This window comes from Athene cunicularia (assembly GCF_003259725.1).
Source record: "Athene cunicularia isolate RWA chromosome 4 unlocalized genomic scaffold, athCun1 chr4_part3, whole genome shotgun sequence".
Classification (NCBI taxonomy): domain Eukaryota; kingdom Metazoa; phylum Chordata; class Aves; order Strigiformes; family Strigidae; genus Athene; species Athene cunicularia.
This window is the reverse complement of record NW_020799100.1, coordinates 3516439-3534152: the sequence shown is the minus strand read 5'-3', so window position 1 is coordinate 3534152 and position 17714 is coordinate 3516439. Positions and strand designations below refer to the sequence as shown.

Here is a 17714-nt window from a genome sequence, read left to right as displayed (position 1 = left end):
TGGTGGTGGTATTGGTGTTGCTTTTGTCTCCAGCATTTATTGACATTCTCCGTGAGAAATGATTATGCTAACATAAACAATGTAACACAGAGATACAGATAGATGGGAGAGAAGAGTCAGGCTTTTTCAGGGTAATAAATTACCCTCCTGGAATCTCACGCAAACAGCAACTTTGGGGGGCTGATAGGGCTGGCGGAGGCGATTAGAGAGCCTGGGTCTGAGCCACGGGCTGGCAGCACATCGGTAGCCCCAGTGCCAGACACTGGGAGTTTTGTGCACTGGCCCACGCTGCTTCATTATTAAAATAGATGTGCTATTTTCATTGATTGATTCAGAGATGATTGAGATTGAAATGCCTCCTTGAGACATGGAGGTGACATTTCCATAGGCCTAGAGAGTCCAGTGTTCACCACAGGAGATGCCAGTTTTGACAGCAAAATCATAGTTACGCCTGTGTAAACCCTGAGTAGTCAATGCAGCTGCAATGTTTTTCATGCTGCTGTTACAAATCTGAAAGGCTGAATCTGATTTCACTTACACTGGGATTTGACATGTTAAGTCAGTGTGAAATAGCCTGGGTTTAGGCTCAAGCTCTGTCTCTCTCCAGAAGACACTGTGGTGAGGGAGGGTGATCTGATAAACAAATTGACAGATTTTTAGTCATTGTGGTTATCTGCTTTAACCTCCTGAATACCAACAGGCTGCTAAACTTCACCTGGTAAGTCCTGGTTCAAGTCTACCTTTACTGTCTGAACAAACCCATTCCTGCAGCAGGATGGCAGCTGCCGGGATAACCACAGACCCTGCGGGAGCAGCCCCAGCTGCGGGGGGGATCTGCATAGCCCCAGTGCCACCGGGGACAAGGACACTGCTGCCAAAGGAGGGAGCAGCCCCTCTAGAACAGAACTAATTAGATGGTCTGCGAGGCCAGTCCCTCATCACTATCACACTGGGGCAGCCTGGAGAACAGGGGAACCAACCTTGAACCAACGCCAGCTCTGTGCAGCCAAGAAGGAATTTATTTGAGTAGTGTGGAAAAAAAGCCTGCTGCCAAAATATCTGTATCCAGCCTCTGGTCACCCAAGCGACCCTCAGTCATAGGAGCCCTCAAGGAGAAACTCATCTCTGCCTGGGGCTGGCAGAGGCTCACTGACACAGCTCCATCCAAGCCGGAGACAATGTGTCATCTGGGCTGTGGAACATTTCACATGAAAGTATTTCTGTCATGATACCCTATGGTTCCTCAACACCAATGTGAGAGCTTCCCAGGCACAGTGCTCCTCTGACACAGCCTGTGCCAGTCAGGACTTTGCAGCCTTTCTGCTCCCCCGTGGCAAAGCTCCTGCCTCTCATTGTGGAGCCAGGCAGCACCACACTCCCGAGCAGCAGCTCATGCTCAGGGCCCCAGCAGCACTGATGGGTGGCTGCGGCACAAGGGATGCCCTGGACACCAGTCTGGAGGACGCTCCTCTTGGCTAATCAGCTCCCAAACCGTAGAGGGCATTAGAGACGTGAGTGCTACACTTAACTGAACGAGTCGCATCCACTTCTAGGTACAGCTAAAGCCAACGGGCTTTTACAACGCTGATTGGCAAGCAGCTTCTCATTGCAGATAATTCCCTGCCAGCACATCCCGAACGCATAGGTGATTGCTCTTAAATTGATGGCTTGAAGCACAATAACAGCCTTTTTATTTAGTTCCTGCTTGATAGGCAGCGAATGTAGAGTTGCCAAAAAAAAAAAAAAAACCAAACCCAAACCCAACAACAAACCAACCCCAAAAAACCCCCAAGGAAAAAAAAAAAAAAAAAAAAACAAACCCAAACCCAACAACAAACCAACCCCAAAAAACCCCCAAGGAAAAAAAAAAAAAACAAAAAACAAACAGAAAAAGAAAAAAGTGCTGTGGAATTTGCTCTCTGTTACACCACTGTGAGGCTGCAATTCCTTGGGATGGAGAGTTAAACGGGCTCCTGATGCTGCTGAAAGCCTGGAATCGGCACTAAGGAGTACTTGGGACATGCTGAGTTTTCCAGCAGCCCCTGATGCAGGTGGGAATTGCCCTTCAAATGCAGCAAACACTCAGGGGCTTCGTTCTTACAGCAGATTAGCGCTGGCGTGCTGAATGAGAGCAGCTGGCAATGAGGTTTCACCGAGGGTGGCAGGGCAGAGGGAAGCTGGCACCCTGGCACCCAGGCAGCAAGACTCAGATCTCTCAGAAAGCGGAAAATGGAACATTTTTCATGTGACTTCATCACGTCCAGCCACACATATTTCTCATGGTACTCCCCAGCCAAAAGGGTGAATGCCATCTGCCTGGAGCTGACTGCAAAGTGGGCAGTGAATGATGGTGGTAGCGTTGGGTGGTGATGGTTTTTTTTCACATTTTCACTCAAATTTTCCTTTCAAAATGTAAACCCTTGAGCAAGTCTTCACGCAATCCTACAAATATCAGCAGCCACATTTTCAGGCAACTGCATGCCAGCAGCTGCAAATCACTGCTGAGTCTGGCAAAATACACAAGGTGCCCAGGGGCAGCAGACAAACTGGTGTGTGAGAAACAACCAGAAAGATGAGAACGGCTCCAAAGTTGGTTTCACAGATTAATGACATATAACTCGAAGGAAAACTGTTTCTAAAGGTTATTGCCCAAATTTGCAAATATTTCTGGCCTACTAAGTCCAACACTGCCAGGTAGTATCTTCTGTAGTCCCGCTCCTGAGGACTAACCTACTAACTCATCCCTTAAGGTTAGCTGTTTTCATGTGCTCATAGGTATACAGGTTCCCAAAAGAGAGGAGAACATGTCTCATTTCCAGAAGGCCAGTCTACATATGTGCCTAAAAATATCAACAGGGACTTTTCTGTAGCTCATATGACCATGAACTTCTGCTGACGTTAGCTTCACAGATGGTTTGTGTGCTGAACACATTTATATTAACTATAATAAAGCCCTTCCAACCACGTGGACACAGCATGGGGGGAAAAGAACCCTGAAACTCCCCATGCACATGTGCCTTTTTCAATCAAAGGGATAAAAGGATTTCTAAATTCACTTTGAAATGCAGCTGGTAAGTGCAATTCCTCTCTATTACATGGAGCTGATACTGCACTCTTTCCTTTTGGACCATGTAGGAGGGGTTGAGGAGAGTCTCAGCCTTTTAGTGACAGGGTTTAGGCTATGCTTCCCACTCCTTAGCTCCATGGGCCACGGGAAGCTCCAGCCAGGATTTTCAGATATAAATAAGGCTTCACAACCTCTGTCTTTTGTGCTGGCAACCAAACATCTCATGGTCTAGAGCAGCTTCTCACAGGCCAAATTCATTCCTGAGGGAGTCGCGCAGTTAAATCATCTTAGTTGGATGAGGGATGAGAAATTGTAGCTCTTCTGTCTCTCTCTTGAGCCTTGTATAGCTCTTACCAACAGCCTCCTCCACTGCCTCAGCTCCACACGACCAGAGAGGGACAGAAGATGTGTCCCTGGCTGGGAAAAAGGGCACACAGTACCTCGCCTGAGGTTGTGAAATTGTGTATGAAAATGAACATCCAAACACCCATCTTCCGTTACCCCCATCATTGCCATGTTTGGAGGAGACACTTCTCCCTCTAGTCAGCAGGCTGGCAGCTCTTGCTACTGTGGGAATCCTTTTTTTTTTTTTTTTTTTTTTTTTTTTTTTCCAGAGGGCTTTTTTCTGAGTTGTGCAGTTGCACTGTGCTGCACAGTACAGGTTTATGTGGAGCCATTCATCATTCATAGCCGGGATCACAGAACTCTTCACAGCCGATTACAAGGTTACACATGCAGGGAATGACATGAGCTGCCTATCTGAAGTCAAGCTTCAAGCTGGTTTCTGGGCACACCTGGAGGATGCTAAGGACTTGAGAGCGAATGGCACGTGCAACATCAGACCTGCCCTCCCTCCCACTGACCCGAAAGATGCCTCTATGAGATATTCAGAGAGGGTGTTTTCTGGCTCCTTGAACGCAAAATGGGCAGATGCAATACACAGTGAGCTCCAAATATTCCAGATTTTCTTCTAAAGTGACTTATTGCTAGGAAGGACTGGTGCTCTTTACAGGTAACCATTGACACAAGGGGGGGAGGAACACTGGAAAAGCCGTAGCCTGGTTGGACAGGACAGCTTTAAGCCCCTTCAGTGATCAGCATCTGGCCCTTTGTTTTAAGCAGGACATTACAAATAATACTCAAACCCAGACTAACACCTACTGGTTTACCTCTCACAGCACCCTTTCACATCACCTTCTGTATTCTGGACTCACCACCCCTCACTCTCCGACATTGTCTGGGCTAAGATATCCCTGCCAGCCACCTCCCGGCCAGCTGTGCCTTCCTGCAGATTCTCCAGACTAAGATGAAAGGGTTTTAAACAGGACTGTAAGCGTGAGGGCCCGTACAGCAAACCACGGCGACGGCTTCTTTTGCTTGGAGACAGTGGCCTGAGATGGACTCTGTGTCGGGAGCGCGGCGGTTTGTCCCTCCCCGCTGGGCAGCTTGACCTCACTTGCTCCGCGCTCAGCAGCACCGGGCGTTCAGCCTTGCGCTGGGCAGCCACATCACATGCTGCTTAGCATCTCCTGAGAGCTTTTACATCTCTTTTGAGCTGGTATTCTTGGCACTGGCTCTTAGAGCTATTTCTGCAATGACGATATAAAACCTGGCGTTTCTAGTTTTGTCATCCCGGGAAGCCCCTGGGGAGAAATGCGCCCTGTGCAGAGGGTCAGCACGCTGAATTGCACCACTTTAGTCATGCTGGAGCCCTGGGCTGCTTGTCAGCAAGCAACCAAAAAAAATCCTGCCTTTGAAGCCTGGCTCCTTTGCTCTTTAGGATGGATTTGGGACGAACAGGATTTAGGCTGCTGTCTTGCAGCTGAGGCCCCTCAGGGATGGGGGAAACACACTATTGATCCTGTTACCTCACAGCTGGTATCAGCACTACATTATTTTCTAACATCAAGTCATTTTAAGTCTCCGCAATGACACAAACACATTGATTAAAAATTAAAACCAATGACAGCTCTCCCACAAACAGTACTTACTGTACTGTACTTATTGTATCCTGGGAGAGGAATGAGAAAATAGCAGAAGACAGAATAATTTATAGTGATAAAATGGGTTACATTTTCATAAAAATTTTATTTTATTTTTTTTTTTTTTAAATAATTCAATGCACTGGCAGTATAATTAATCCCTCTATGAGAGACACAAATGTACCAGTTCAACCAATATTATTTATACAGAGACATTGTGTTTAAAAACAACAAAAGTACATTTAAAATGTTTGTACATAAAGTATTACTGTTATTTCTTTTTTTTTCTGAAGAAGGAACAAATGTAAACAAAATGCATAATTGTGCAACACGTTGGAAATACAAAGCAAAACAGGCAAGATACAATTTTATACATATAAAGCAAAAGAAATCAAACTTTTATAACTATACAACATTTCAGTAATTGCTTGACACTTTAACAGTTACCTTGGTCTGTACAAAACATCTTAACTTATACTTAAAACTTTACAAGAATAACATGCTTGTTCAGAACAAAGACACCTTGTGGAATTGCAATGATTATTGATATGATATTTGCACACATGAGAAAAAAAAAAGCTACTTCAATAGTAAATAAAAAGTAAGAATGTAAGTTAAAGGGCCATTTAGTAAACTGTAATCTAATTCCAACAGCTAATTAAGTTGCACTGCAATGCAGAAATTAAATCTGACTTTTGCTGGAAGACCATAAGGTCATAATGTTGCTCTATTTCCAGAAACCAGAAGAAAGCATATATAAATTTTCCTGATATTTTGGTTAATTATACATGCGCGCGCGCACACACACACACACACGCACACAAAAAGAAAAAAAATGGAAAAAATAGTATTTGCCACAACAGCCAGAAATGGTGGGCAAGAGAACGCACATACTAGACTACTCCCAACATGGCTACGTTAAAAAACCAAGACAACTAGAAAGAGCAAACATCCACTGAGGTTGCCAGGACTACATTTCCTGAACCTTAGTTGTATTTTGCTTTTGCTTTTTTTTTTTTTTTTTTTTTTTTTCAGAAGACAGGAAGCAACTTGAATTGAATTGAGCCATTTTTAAAATAGCGGGAGTACTATTGCCAAAGACAAAACACAAGCCAAAGGAGAGCTCAAAACGAAAGCAAAAAATAACCAGATCTTGTGACTTGTTTTCATATTCTGTGACAATATGTCCTAGACCTTTTGAACGTGGGTTTTAAAAGAAGAGCATTTAAGATTCAGTAGAAGATATGCAATCCAGAGATGTCAAAAATACAGACAGGAATAAATTATACAGTATTTTATGGAATTACAAGGACTGTCAGCTTGGATAAAATGTACATAATTTTTAAGTGTCCTCAAATGATACATATGGCTAAAATTAAACTCCTGATTGCATCAACCTAACATATTCAGTGCCTGATTCAGTGCCTGAGCACTAATTTACACAGTTACTCCTGTAGACTTCAGTGGAGCAACCTGCCGATTAGGATGCTCAGGGGAAGAACAGCAGAATTGGGCCTAGATAAATATTTGCCATGACTTTTAAATGTACAAAACCCATTTGGCTTAGGAAAAACCACTTTAGCCTGCTGCAATGTCTTTGAACTAAAGTAACAGATTCCATCTCTAGACTGAGAGCATTTATGACACATTTGAATTTATTTGCCATTTTTCTATGCAAGCTAATGCTGATGCCAGTAAATATTTAAACTCAGAGGTAATGAAATTGCAACATGCCTTTTAGTTAAAACCAAAACATATGCAAGCCTAGATGGCAGGCAGAAATTACCCTCCAATTCTTTTAGCAGGGATTATCTGGTGCTGAAATCAGAATAGTTCAACATATAAACTTCAGTATGTATTTATAAAGCTGCATTAGCACATACAGCACAGTATTTAAAGGGAGAGGACTAGTTTTTCAGCTGGTGTAAATCAGCACTGACATCTAGGTAGCTACTTAGAGGCACATCAGCTGAAGCTTTGGCCCACAGTCATCAGAAACGTACAACCATCATTCACTCCATATGTAAAACTCTCAGCGGTGGAAGTGCAGAGTGAAAGTGTAATCGACATCAGATAAAAAGCTGCTCTGTTAGTCTAGTTTCTGATAACGCTTTTCCAGACTGTGTGGTCTAAAGCAGTTTTATGGTGTGCTCTATACTGCATAGCTTTGCAAAGTACAATATTTCCTTACAGGCAAGGATTATGGTACATTAATCATTTCATTGGCATGATCAGTAAAAAAGGCATAATGATAAAAGCTTTGGGAGTTTATCTGCATAGAGATATATTGGCAAAAATTAGTCTGGGGTTAGAGGGTTTGCTCCTCAGTGTGTGCATATTGGATTAACTCCAGTGAAATCAGTACTCCTACACCAGTTTACACCAGCTGAGGAACTTGTACTCTACCTCTGTCACGAGTAAAGCATGTGTGTTGCTATCCACTATTCGGTTCATTCAGAAATTCAAGGGTAAATGCCTCCTGCCAGCGAGTCAAAGCTTCTTCACATCTGTAACTCCACGATATTTGTCACTGAAGTCAATGGTGGTTTCCCTGAGCAAGGGCTGAGTCAACATACGGTCTGGTTGAAGAGCAAGTCTGCTTGCAGTTATTCCAGCACTAGTCCAGAGACCTTGAACTAATTTCAGTGGGGTGAGAGCTCAGCCAGAACAAAAATAGGTGTAATTCCATTGAATTAATTGGGCTAATGCAACTGAAGTACTGGCCCAATAAACTTCACTCCAGTAATGCTATGCCATTTTTGTTAACCAGCTTCTCCCTTGATGAACAGAGGCCAGTAAGCTCCATAAGACTTGCATGATTGCCACATGACAGCAAAATTTGGTCCCATGAATTCCACAAGCTGAGCCAAGTTACTTTACATTTGCTTAGCTTGAAGTTTGGTCCATTGAAGTTACTGTTGTCCATTAAAACATTGAAATTCACTTCAGAAGGAATCCGACTTTCCTTCTAATTCAGAGAACGAAATAACTGAGTAGAAATTAGGGCTACCTCTACTTAATGGGTTTTTCAATGGAATTACAACAGGATGACACTCACACAAGTGTGAGTAAACTTATAGCCAGCACAGAGAGCTTACACAACTTGCATAGAGGGGAACTCAGTTAAAATCAAAGAAGAAAACAAGTCTCAAACAGCTGCATCATCCACTCACATGGCTTTTACCACTGACATCAGTAGGACTCAGCTAGAGTCCTGTAAGCACAGCTGGTCCTGCGGACACTACAATTTACATTGCAATTCTGCATACAGTGAATATTGCCTTAGTTTTATGATGTCACTGCGTGCACCGCTTCTGTCAACTCATTTGGCGTCTCCAGATGCAGTGCACGTAAAAGTGAGTGCTCAAATCCAAGTCCCATCTGCAGCCGCAGAGGACCAAGACCTAAAAGCAGTGCAGAGCCACAGCTCTGCTACACCCGGGTGGTGGGGTTGGGGTCACTCAGGCCTGCTGGGCACAGCACTGGCCCCCCACCATGTTTCCTGCACACCCACACTGTGGCCAGGGCTACGTGGGGATTTACACTGTGTAGACCTGTAGCAGTCCAACACCCTGAGCAGGCTGAGGGCTCAGGGAGCTCCGTGCGGCTCCACGGCCTGCAGTAGGCAAGGTCAGGACTTATCTGTGGCCTCTCTCCAAAGCACTGAGTACACACATCGCTACTTGAGCTGGCCGATGGGTCCCTGGGCTTGGTCCTTGCTGGAGTTGTAAGGGAAAAATGGTTTAACTCTACGGTGACTTCAGGGCAGTGACAAGCATCATCTCTTTGTGGTGAGTGGTGGCACCCTGAGGTGGATTAAAGAATTGGATGGGAAGGTGCCATACTCGGATTTTGTAGGGTGCCATGGTATAAGAGGTTTTTTGCAGGAGATATCAACAGCAGTGAAACCCCTCTCTCAAGAAGCACACACAGGTTAAATTAATAATGCCAGACCTTGCCAACTTGCTCCAGTCTTTAAACCAATCTTCACATCTTTACCATTGCCTAATATGACTATAGCATCAATGGGCTGCCTAAGATGTTGCTACATATCCTGTGGTTCTGGGCACAGCTTATCTTCATAGTATTTCTGTTGAAGTGCCTCCTGATGAGGCCAGGTTTGTCTCATCTGACACCAGTTTTATGCAGCAACTCATCCACACCTGAATTTGCTCTGTAGAGCCCCCTGGCTATACACAAGACATGAATTCAATCTCTTCTGACTCAACAGCTACCACCATGGGTTTAAACTGGTGCAGGACAATCAGAATTAATGATCTTGGAAGACAAAAGAAACAGACAAAACATCTTTGAAACAGAATGGCTAAAGTAAAGCTACCGAGTCCATCAGAAAGGCAGGTCTGACAAGAATACTGTAGAGAAGATGGCTACTCTGCAAGTCAGGCAGGAACATTTGCATTCAGTAGCAGGGAGCTTTTGATAACTGAGCTTTTAGTCTCTATATATAGGCTGCAACATATCAAGTGATATATCTAAAATATGTCACTATATCTAGTGAGATACAGATTGATCTATCTAGCTATCTCATTAGACAATAATGCCTATATGCACTGCTGTGTATAGTGGTCTGGTTTTATCATGGAAGTCCAGGAGGAGTATTAGAAACAGAGGAGTTGAGCCCTCCTAACATTCACAAGACTTGGTTTATTTGTATTTATAAAACAGTACATAAAGTAAAGCTGGAAGATGTTGTAAGGACAGTGGACTGGTTTCTCATCTTCACCCCCTTTGCCTCGCTCCCAGGGCACTCTTGGTAAGGTTGGGGAGATGCTGCGAGAGGCAAAAGCCCTTTGCAATGACACCTTGGTCTGCAGGCCTGCCCACGTATAGGGCATTTCTACACATTTTCTTTGGTGACTTGTGAAATGTTTTGCCTTCTTTAAAATTTCAAGACACTGGTCTATTGCAAATGAGTCAACCTTCTGAAAAACAACACATTGAGAGCACATTCAGTTTTGACACTGACTTCAGGGACCACAGGACCAAGATGACAGAGTTCTTGCTACTTTCTGTCACACCTTCACTGCCTGTGAGGAGACAATAGATGCAAACAGGACTACAAAAAATTACAGAGAAACATTTCAATAATTCTACTACCACTCAGCAGCGGTATGAGTGTTTTCTCTTTACGGCTATTGCATCTTCTCCCCTGTGCTATGAAGTAACGAGCAAGGACTTTCTGTTGCAAATCCACATCCAAACCCATAGATATGTGTAACACACACATGTGCTTGCATCAATAGTGTGTGTAGTGGAGTTTCTCCTGAACTCAAAGCAAAGAAGTATATTAATACCTAAGTCAGAATCTTTACCAGCCCCATTTTTGCTGTCTTTTAAATTGCACTCACAAGACTTAGAATTTGATTTAGACAGCATTAAATACTGATAAAAATACAATGAAAATACTTCTTCCAAAGTACCTAAAAACTTGTCAGTGGATCTAAACTGTTACAATGGAAGAACATTATAAAATCTGTGAAATTAAAAAAGCATAGAAATAAGGCCCAGATTCAATTTCTTAGCTTTTGTTCCTTTAGGAGGAATGAAGATCTAGATTTTTATTCTCAAAAAACCCCCACACTGGTATCAACAGACTTGTCCCTATCTTTCAGAGGAGGTCCTTTATAAATGAGACAATATATTCACAGAGAGACTATTTAAATGGTTAAAAGTCCAGAGACCATGTAAGAAAAAGTAAAATTAAGCTATAAGAAGCAAGCTGTGAAAGTTGCCATCAACACTACCAACAAAAAGGCTGTAAGCTAAACCAGAATGACTAAAAAAGACAAAATGAAAGAAAATAAAATAAAAAGCACAAATACTGGGCCAAACCCAGCTCTCCAAACTTAGCACAAACCGTTTATGCTGTCAGTCTGCTAAGTGTGGGAAGAGCGATGCGTCCTTTGCCAGGAGCCCAGGGAGCATTAGCTGAGACCAGTGACCAGTGGGTCCAGGGGAACAGGGCCCGTACAGGATACATCATCTCAGGCTTTCCCTCCCCTCTCAAGGACCAACACACATCACATGGCCAGAGATACTGCACTCAAAGCAGGATATGCCGCCTGCACATTGTCAAATACCTCACTTAAGATCTGCTGCAGCTCTTGACATGGAGGTTAGGTGCTATGTAAATGCCTTGCTTGAGCACTTAGGACTTCGCTGCCCTTGGATCTCCTACCAACAGAGCTCCCAAATGCTTGTGCTTAGCCCTTTACTGGCATGCTCCCTTCCCTGCCGAACTGCTGATACTGCTCCAAACCTCCTGAAGCACAGGACACAGATGACAGTCTTGCCAGCTCTGGCAATTTTTTAATGAAGCTTGGTGTCCTTCTTAAATCCCAGCTGCAGAAATCAAGGGATTACATCACTGTCTCAGTTTATCACTATTAAAAACTTATGTGTCACTTCTGGCCCTCGGCATGCTTGAGAAATGCCTGAAAACCTGTCATGAAATCAGTCTCAAAGCTCAGTATCCAGAAGGCAATACAAGAACCAAAAAAGTTTATTTAAAAAAAACCCCACAACCCATGATTTGAAGCCAATCTTGCAGTTTTTGGTGTTTGGTTCACGAGTTTGAATGCCTGAAGTGTGCAGTGTTAAGAGCAGACATAGCATGTGCCCAAGCAAACACGTGCTGCGTCCTCATGGATTGAAACAAACAAACAATCTCATTTGATTAACTCTGCTGGAAGTAATATTTTAAGGGGTAAAATGATTTCACAAAGATGACATGTTGGCATTTGAAATGAGATGAATATAGTGCCTGTAAAAGTGCAATAATCCTTAATAACTAACCCAAAAGAAGCATCATCCCCAGGGATAAGACAGTAATTCACTCTCCATATTTAATTTGTTCCTAAGCTGCTTTTGAAACAAGACTGCTAAATAGTAAGTTGGCTTGTGATCCTAGACTTGACTGCTGGACTTATTCTAATCATGCCATTGATTCAGCATACATTTCAAACTAAGTCACAGGATACAAAAACCAGGTGGGCTAATTCCTTAAGCTGTTTAAGCAAAAGATTGTGAACACGGGGTAAATTGAGAGACAGGACTCTGTTTACTGCAAGCAACAGGGGAAAGATAATACATTGTCTTCACTGAGTGACTGCAGCTAACTCTTTGAACAGTCTTGAATCTGAAGGTTGTATTTCAAGACATATCTATCCTTCATAAATGCATGGAAGTATAGGATTTCAGTCTACATTAAAGGAAAAAGTGACAAAAATGCACTTAATTAGACTAAATACTTACTGAATCTCATTAGTGAGATCTTGCAAAAAGAATGGAAAACTCTGGCTTATGACAAAACCATCCCAACACTACTTTATCCCAAGTACTCAGCCTGTTTAAAAAAAAAAAAAAAGATAAAATACTCGAAGTATTTTGTTTTCTTTTTTTTTAAAAAACACCCAATAAACACCTTTCATCTGCATTTCTGAATAGTTCTACTTGTTGTGGGTTTTTTCATTAGCTACTGGGGCCAGAATCCGTGTGACAAATGCTGTCAGGTTCACGTTTCAGCCATGTTACCGAAACCCTCAGAGAACAGATAAGGGTGTATCGACCACTTCAGGAACAGGAATGTGCAGATAATACAGGATGTGCATGTTCTGCAAATGTCCTTAGCAGACAACCCTAAACTGGATGATTTCTCTAATGATGCACCTTGGCTACATTTACAATACAGTCTTATGGAACAAAATATTGGGTATTATTGATTTTTAAGAAAAGCTAGTACAACAGGGAGCTAATGTACAACAGCTACAGTAATGTTTGTCTTAAAGGTGCATTGGGCAGAGTCCTTAAACTGCTCTTATTGCAAATATCCAAGGCCTGCTCTAAAAATCATAACAGTCTGAACATTTTAAATGCAAATTTGTCCTATTTATCTGGTCACAACCCAGTGAGTAGAATCCAATAACTCACCAGATTAAAGGATATACAGGATTATATAGCAGAAGGTAATTGCAATTAACTAATAGCTGGATGGCATTTAATACACATATTGTATTATTTCAATGAGATGAGACAGAATAATATTTACATTGCTATGAGCATTTTCTGTTTATAGAAATGGAATTTACAGTTCAGTAAGGTATGCAGGCATTATATCAAGAATGAGATGAGACCATTTAAAGTCTTGTGAATTATTGATATAAATTCATTTTGTTTTGTTTCATGCACCAGCGCTTCTTGCAGTGGCACCAGAAGAGCAGTGCAGTTTTATAATGGGGGGAAAAAAGAGGAAGAAAGAGCAAATGTGAAATGGTGTAATTTATTCACAATTGCTTTGAAATTCTATCTGAATTGTCTCATTATTATTCACGCATTAGAGGAATAGTCCAAAACATGACAGCATGGGTAAACAGATGCAGAGCCTGGAAAATAGGTAATCTGACTGAAGTATTCATGGCCATTATTAAACAAATGTTATATTGCTTTTGGGTAAATTCTGGTGATTTTATTTAATTTGACATTGTTTTCAAGATACCAAGATAATACTGTTTGTATCTAATGCTCTGAAATGAACAAAACAGGTGAGAATTGATGCCACATGGAATTATAATGTTTCAACAGTAGATGGTTAGTTAAACTTCTAGAGAGTTCCATGAAGAATCTGCATACACTTATTAATGGACTTTTACATACAATATCAATGCTTAGAGAAACCTGCTTTCACCGAGCCACTATGCAAAGAGAGATTGTTCTATGAAGAAAAATCTTGAATGAATATTGGTTTGAGACTAAGCAGTAAAACTGAAAGAAAATTCACAGATTTAGTATAGAAATGGTAGATAAGACTATGAAGCTAATATTTTGAAATTGCCTAAAAATTGCAATAAATTCTGCTGCCTACTGAAATTATTAAGCCAACAATAAACAGGAAGAATGGAATATCAAAACCTCATTGCATAGTGTGTCAATGTTCTTTAATGAGGCGTTCCTTCAACCTTTTACCTCTTAACACCTTTGGTGATCTTACATTATATACCTGTAAGATATTCAATGTTCTCTTTTAAAGATTAGGCCTACAGGAAGTATGAAATCTTAGGAATGTACTATGTCAGGTAATGATGCCAGAATTAAGCATCAAAAAGCTCGATTCAGGTTCAGAAGATGATTTTGAATGAATAGCTATAACTTCTACTAATTTATTTCAGAAGGGAATTCTCATATATACCCTCAAATATTTAAGACGCTTTGTACTATTTCTCAGGAATCCATATCTTCTCAAAGTGCTTTTTTGTTTTCACTTGAAGGCAGCATGGACTTAAAACAATACTGCAGGGAATGTACCGTTCCGTAAAGCACATAAGGATGGCAGGATCCAGGAGACACAAGGTATAGAAAATTGTCGAAAATTATTAGATGGTACAACACATACTGCTCGAGTCATAAGTTCCATTTATGGTGACTTCTACTTCCAATAGATAGGATATTAAAAAAGGCAATAAAAATGAAGTTACATGAATAAACTTCCAGAAATGAGTGGAGTTCCACCAGTGATCGTCTCTGCGCTGGTAGAGGTAGAAGAATGGGGATGTTATGAAGAGGGCAGCAGTCACTACAACAAATGAGCCTCAATGCGGAGCCAGTGGAGTCCTTGGCGAACGTAACGAACCAGATTGGTCATACTGCTGTGTTGTGTTAAGGGTCCCATCACTGAGTCCAGGTCTACAAAGAATTCTGCAATACACAAGAAACACAAGTCATTGTTTCAGGCAGTGGTAGAGAAATACATGTATTACCATGATTTCCCATTCAGTAGCAGCAGTGCAATTGGTGAGTTCTCAAGGCATGAGCACATGGTCAGTAGGAAAGAATTTAAACAAAGGCAACAATATATTTAAACAGACCAAATTAGATTATCCATGCTGGAAGTCAACCACAACACAGTATGAGTGGTTGCCAGTAGTCTTCCTTTTAGCTCTGATGATCTGCACTTTCAGTTTTTTGAGCCTAGGTTTGCTGACTGCATGATTTAAACAGTCAGCAATGAACTGTGGCATTTCCTTTTCCATGCTGTACCCTCCCCCGGGCATCAAGAGCTAGTCTGGATTGTGCAGAAGACCTTGCTTGCTCTTTTCTCCACCCTCCAATTTCTGTTACTACCATTGCAGCAGTTTTGACCCTCTGCTCATCCTGCTGCAGCTGCAGGTCCCAGAGGATGTATAGGGTGGGACAGGAGACGGAAAAGGAGAGAGGGAATGCAGCAGGAAAATAGCATCTAGGAGATGGGAACCTATAAGGGGAAAGAAAAGATGGGTAAGGGCACTGCCATCTGGTGTTGGGAAGGGTTAACGCCCTGAACAGAGCGCCATAGTTAGGAAGGAGCACACCACTTTACGTTTTGGTTTTGCCATGCGTTAGATGCTCTCTGGGCGAACAGCTCATCCTTTTTGGGCCAACACACCTTTCTAATTGCTTTCAGTGGAGGACTGGAGTGTGTCCTCTATTCTCCCACAGCTTGTCTTTCTGCTCACTGGGGTGCAGGCATTCCCACATATACAAAACTTACACTATATTTAGGCGAGTGGGAGCCCGCTCTCAGTTAAAGCCCTTCAGAGCTCAGATAACAACCAACAATCACAGTAACTGGTGGCTGAGCCCTTACATCCTCACCCTATCTAAAACCCAGTGCACGGCACTCAGCCAGCTAACACTGTACTGGCTGCAGTTCAGGAGAGCAGATGCCAGGTACAAAATCATTATCAGTACCTTCTTCAGCAAGTAAGTGCTGCTTTGAGGTCTTCTATCCAAGTATTGACAGCCTGACCCTGGTCAGCTTGGGAGCTACAGCAGTATCACAGCACAAAGTGATTTCGCTGGAGGCAAGCATAATGAAAGCTTAGGGCTATCACCAGTTGCGTTAAGATGCTGCAGCCAGCAGTTTTAATCTTCCTTCCTATGTCTTTTATTCCCCTCCTCCAGTGTAAAATCAATACATCTGTAAGTGAAATAATGCACTGTCTTGTTTGCATTCTAGAGATCTCATTCTAGGTTAAGATAAATAATAATTGCTTTAAACGCTAAGAATTCACCTTAAAGCCTAATTTCAGTTTAACATTTCTTGAAAAAGCTACCAGCACTGAAGTCACTTATTAAATTTATATGTGAAATGTCTTTGTCACTATAGAGCTGGTAGTATTTTATTGTGAAGAAGAAGTGCTGCTATCTTTGTAAACTTAAAAAAATTATCTGATTTTGTAAAGCCAGGTGAGAGTTTGATGTTATAAATGGTGAACAACTCTCTAGTTGTACCTCCAACAACTCTCCAGCACAAACCAGCCCATGGGTTGGCTTTGGGAAGCCTGCAATTTAGCCTGGCTTACCACAGATGCAGAGTTTATGACAAACTCCATCTGTTCTCCTGCATCCTCTAAACTCTACTGACCAGGGGAAATTCAACGAGAGGTACACAGTAGTATGTTCCCGCTTCCCTTTTCAAACCAGATCAGCTTGGTGGGTCACAGCTCTGCTGTTCTCCCTCTTCCTATGCCTTTTTATTTTAATGGCACATCTTTTGTCAGGCTGACAAGAAAGGCTTCTGTCTCCTGCTCTGAGCCAGCTGGACATGAGTCAAGTCCAAACTGGGAGCGTGCAGGCATACACAGAGGAGCACAAAACCTAAGCTGACAGCCATGGGCAAGGGGAGGTTGCACAGCTCCTGTAACGTGGAAGAAACCGCTTGTGTCTGCATGGGCATGAACTAAGAAACATCTGTGACAGCAGTAAGACTCAGCTAAAGGCTATTAGGCATTACAATGATGGGGCCACGTTTTTATACCCATCTCTATTAGCTCATCAGGGACCTGCTCTTGGGCAAGACACACCCTGTGATTCAGAAGACAACAGAAACAACGAAAGCTGACCACAGGAAAAAAAAAAAAAAAAAGGAAAAGAGTGACTGGATCTGCTTTTTTAAACAGAAAATTCATTTTTATCTTAAATGTGGGTTTCTTTGTGGGTTTTTGTTTATTTTTTGAGACCATTTTTCTTTCAAAGGTGTGGGAGAGAAATACCATTTTTGATGATGAATTGACTGCTTAAACCCCTGAGAGAGAGGCCAAGAGATATGTCCTTTACCTGGGACTCAAGGCAGAGTCTGGGGTTTGCACCTATACTGTTTGCTGTCATGAGTCATTTTTTAGCTTGCAGTCCACATGCCAGCGTACCAGAGCTTGGGCACTGCAACAGGTGGTCCAGCTGGCAAAGGTGCATTCAAGATAGCTATGGGGAAAGGGATGAGTCACAGAGCCACAGAGTCATCTAGGTTGGAAAAGACCTTGAATCCTGGCCTAGACAGCAAGATATAGGTGTTTTGAATTATTTCAGAGGTGCATACGGCATCTACTAAAATAATTACAGCCAGGTTTCATGAAACACGGTAACATTTCTCACGTCAAAGTGTCTTAAATATATCCTTCTGTAAATGGAATCCATCATGTGATATGATGAAGACCTGCAGAGTACCACAGCAGTTCTTACATACTTTTTTGTTACACCATGAATTTTTCAAATTGCAGTTTAATTGTGTTTAGTATGCAACTTTAAATCGAGTATTTAATTAGAAATGAGGTGTCTTTGCAGACAAAATGTAAAGACAGACACACTATAGCATGTATGAAACTGATCTCTCT

The 17714-nt window shown here is 42.1% G+C and overlaps 1 protein-coding gene across 5 annotated transcripts in view; it reads right to left on the bottom strand.

Moving 5' to 3' along the window:
- Positions 1 to 14461: 14461 nt before the first annotated feature.
- The window catches only part of AFF2 (AF4/FMR2 family member 2), a 292387-nt gene continuing 289134 nt past the window's right edge, over positions 14462 to 17714 (bottom strand). For all 5 annotated transcript variants that reach the window (XM_026848360.1, XM_026848361.1, XM_026848362.1 and 2 more), the window contains one exon: positions 14462 to 14760. In XM_026848360.1, the coding sequence (XP_026704161.1) occupies positions 14639 to 14760 (122 nt within the window). In that variant the 3' untranslated portion in view covers positions 14462 to 14638. The remainder of the gene's footprint in view (positions 14761 to 17714) is intronic.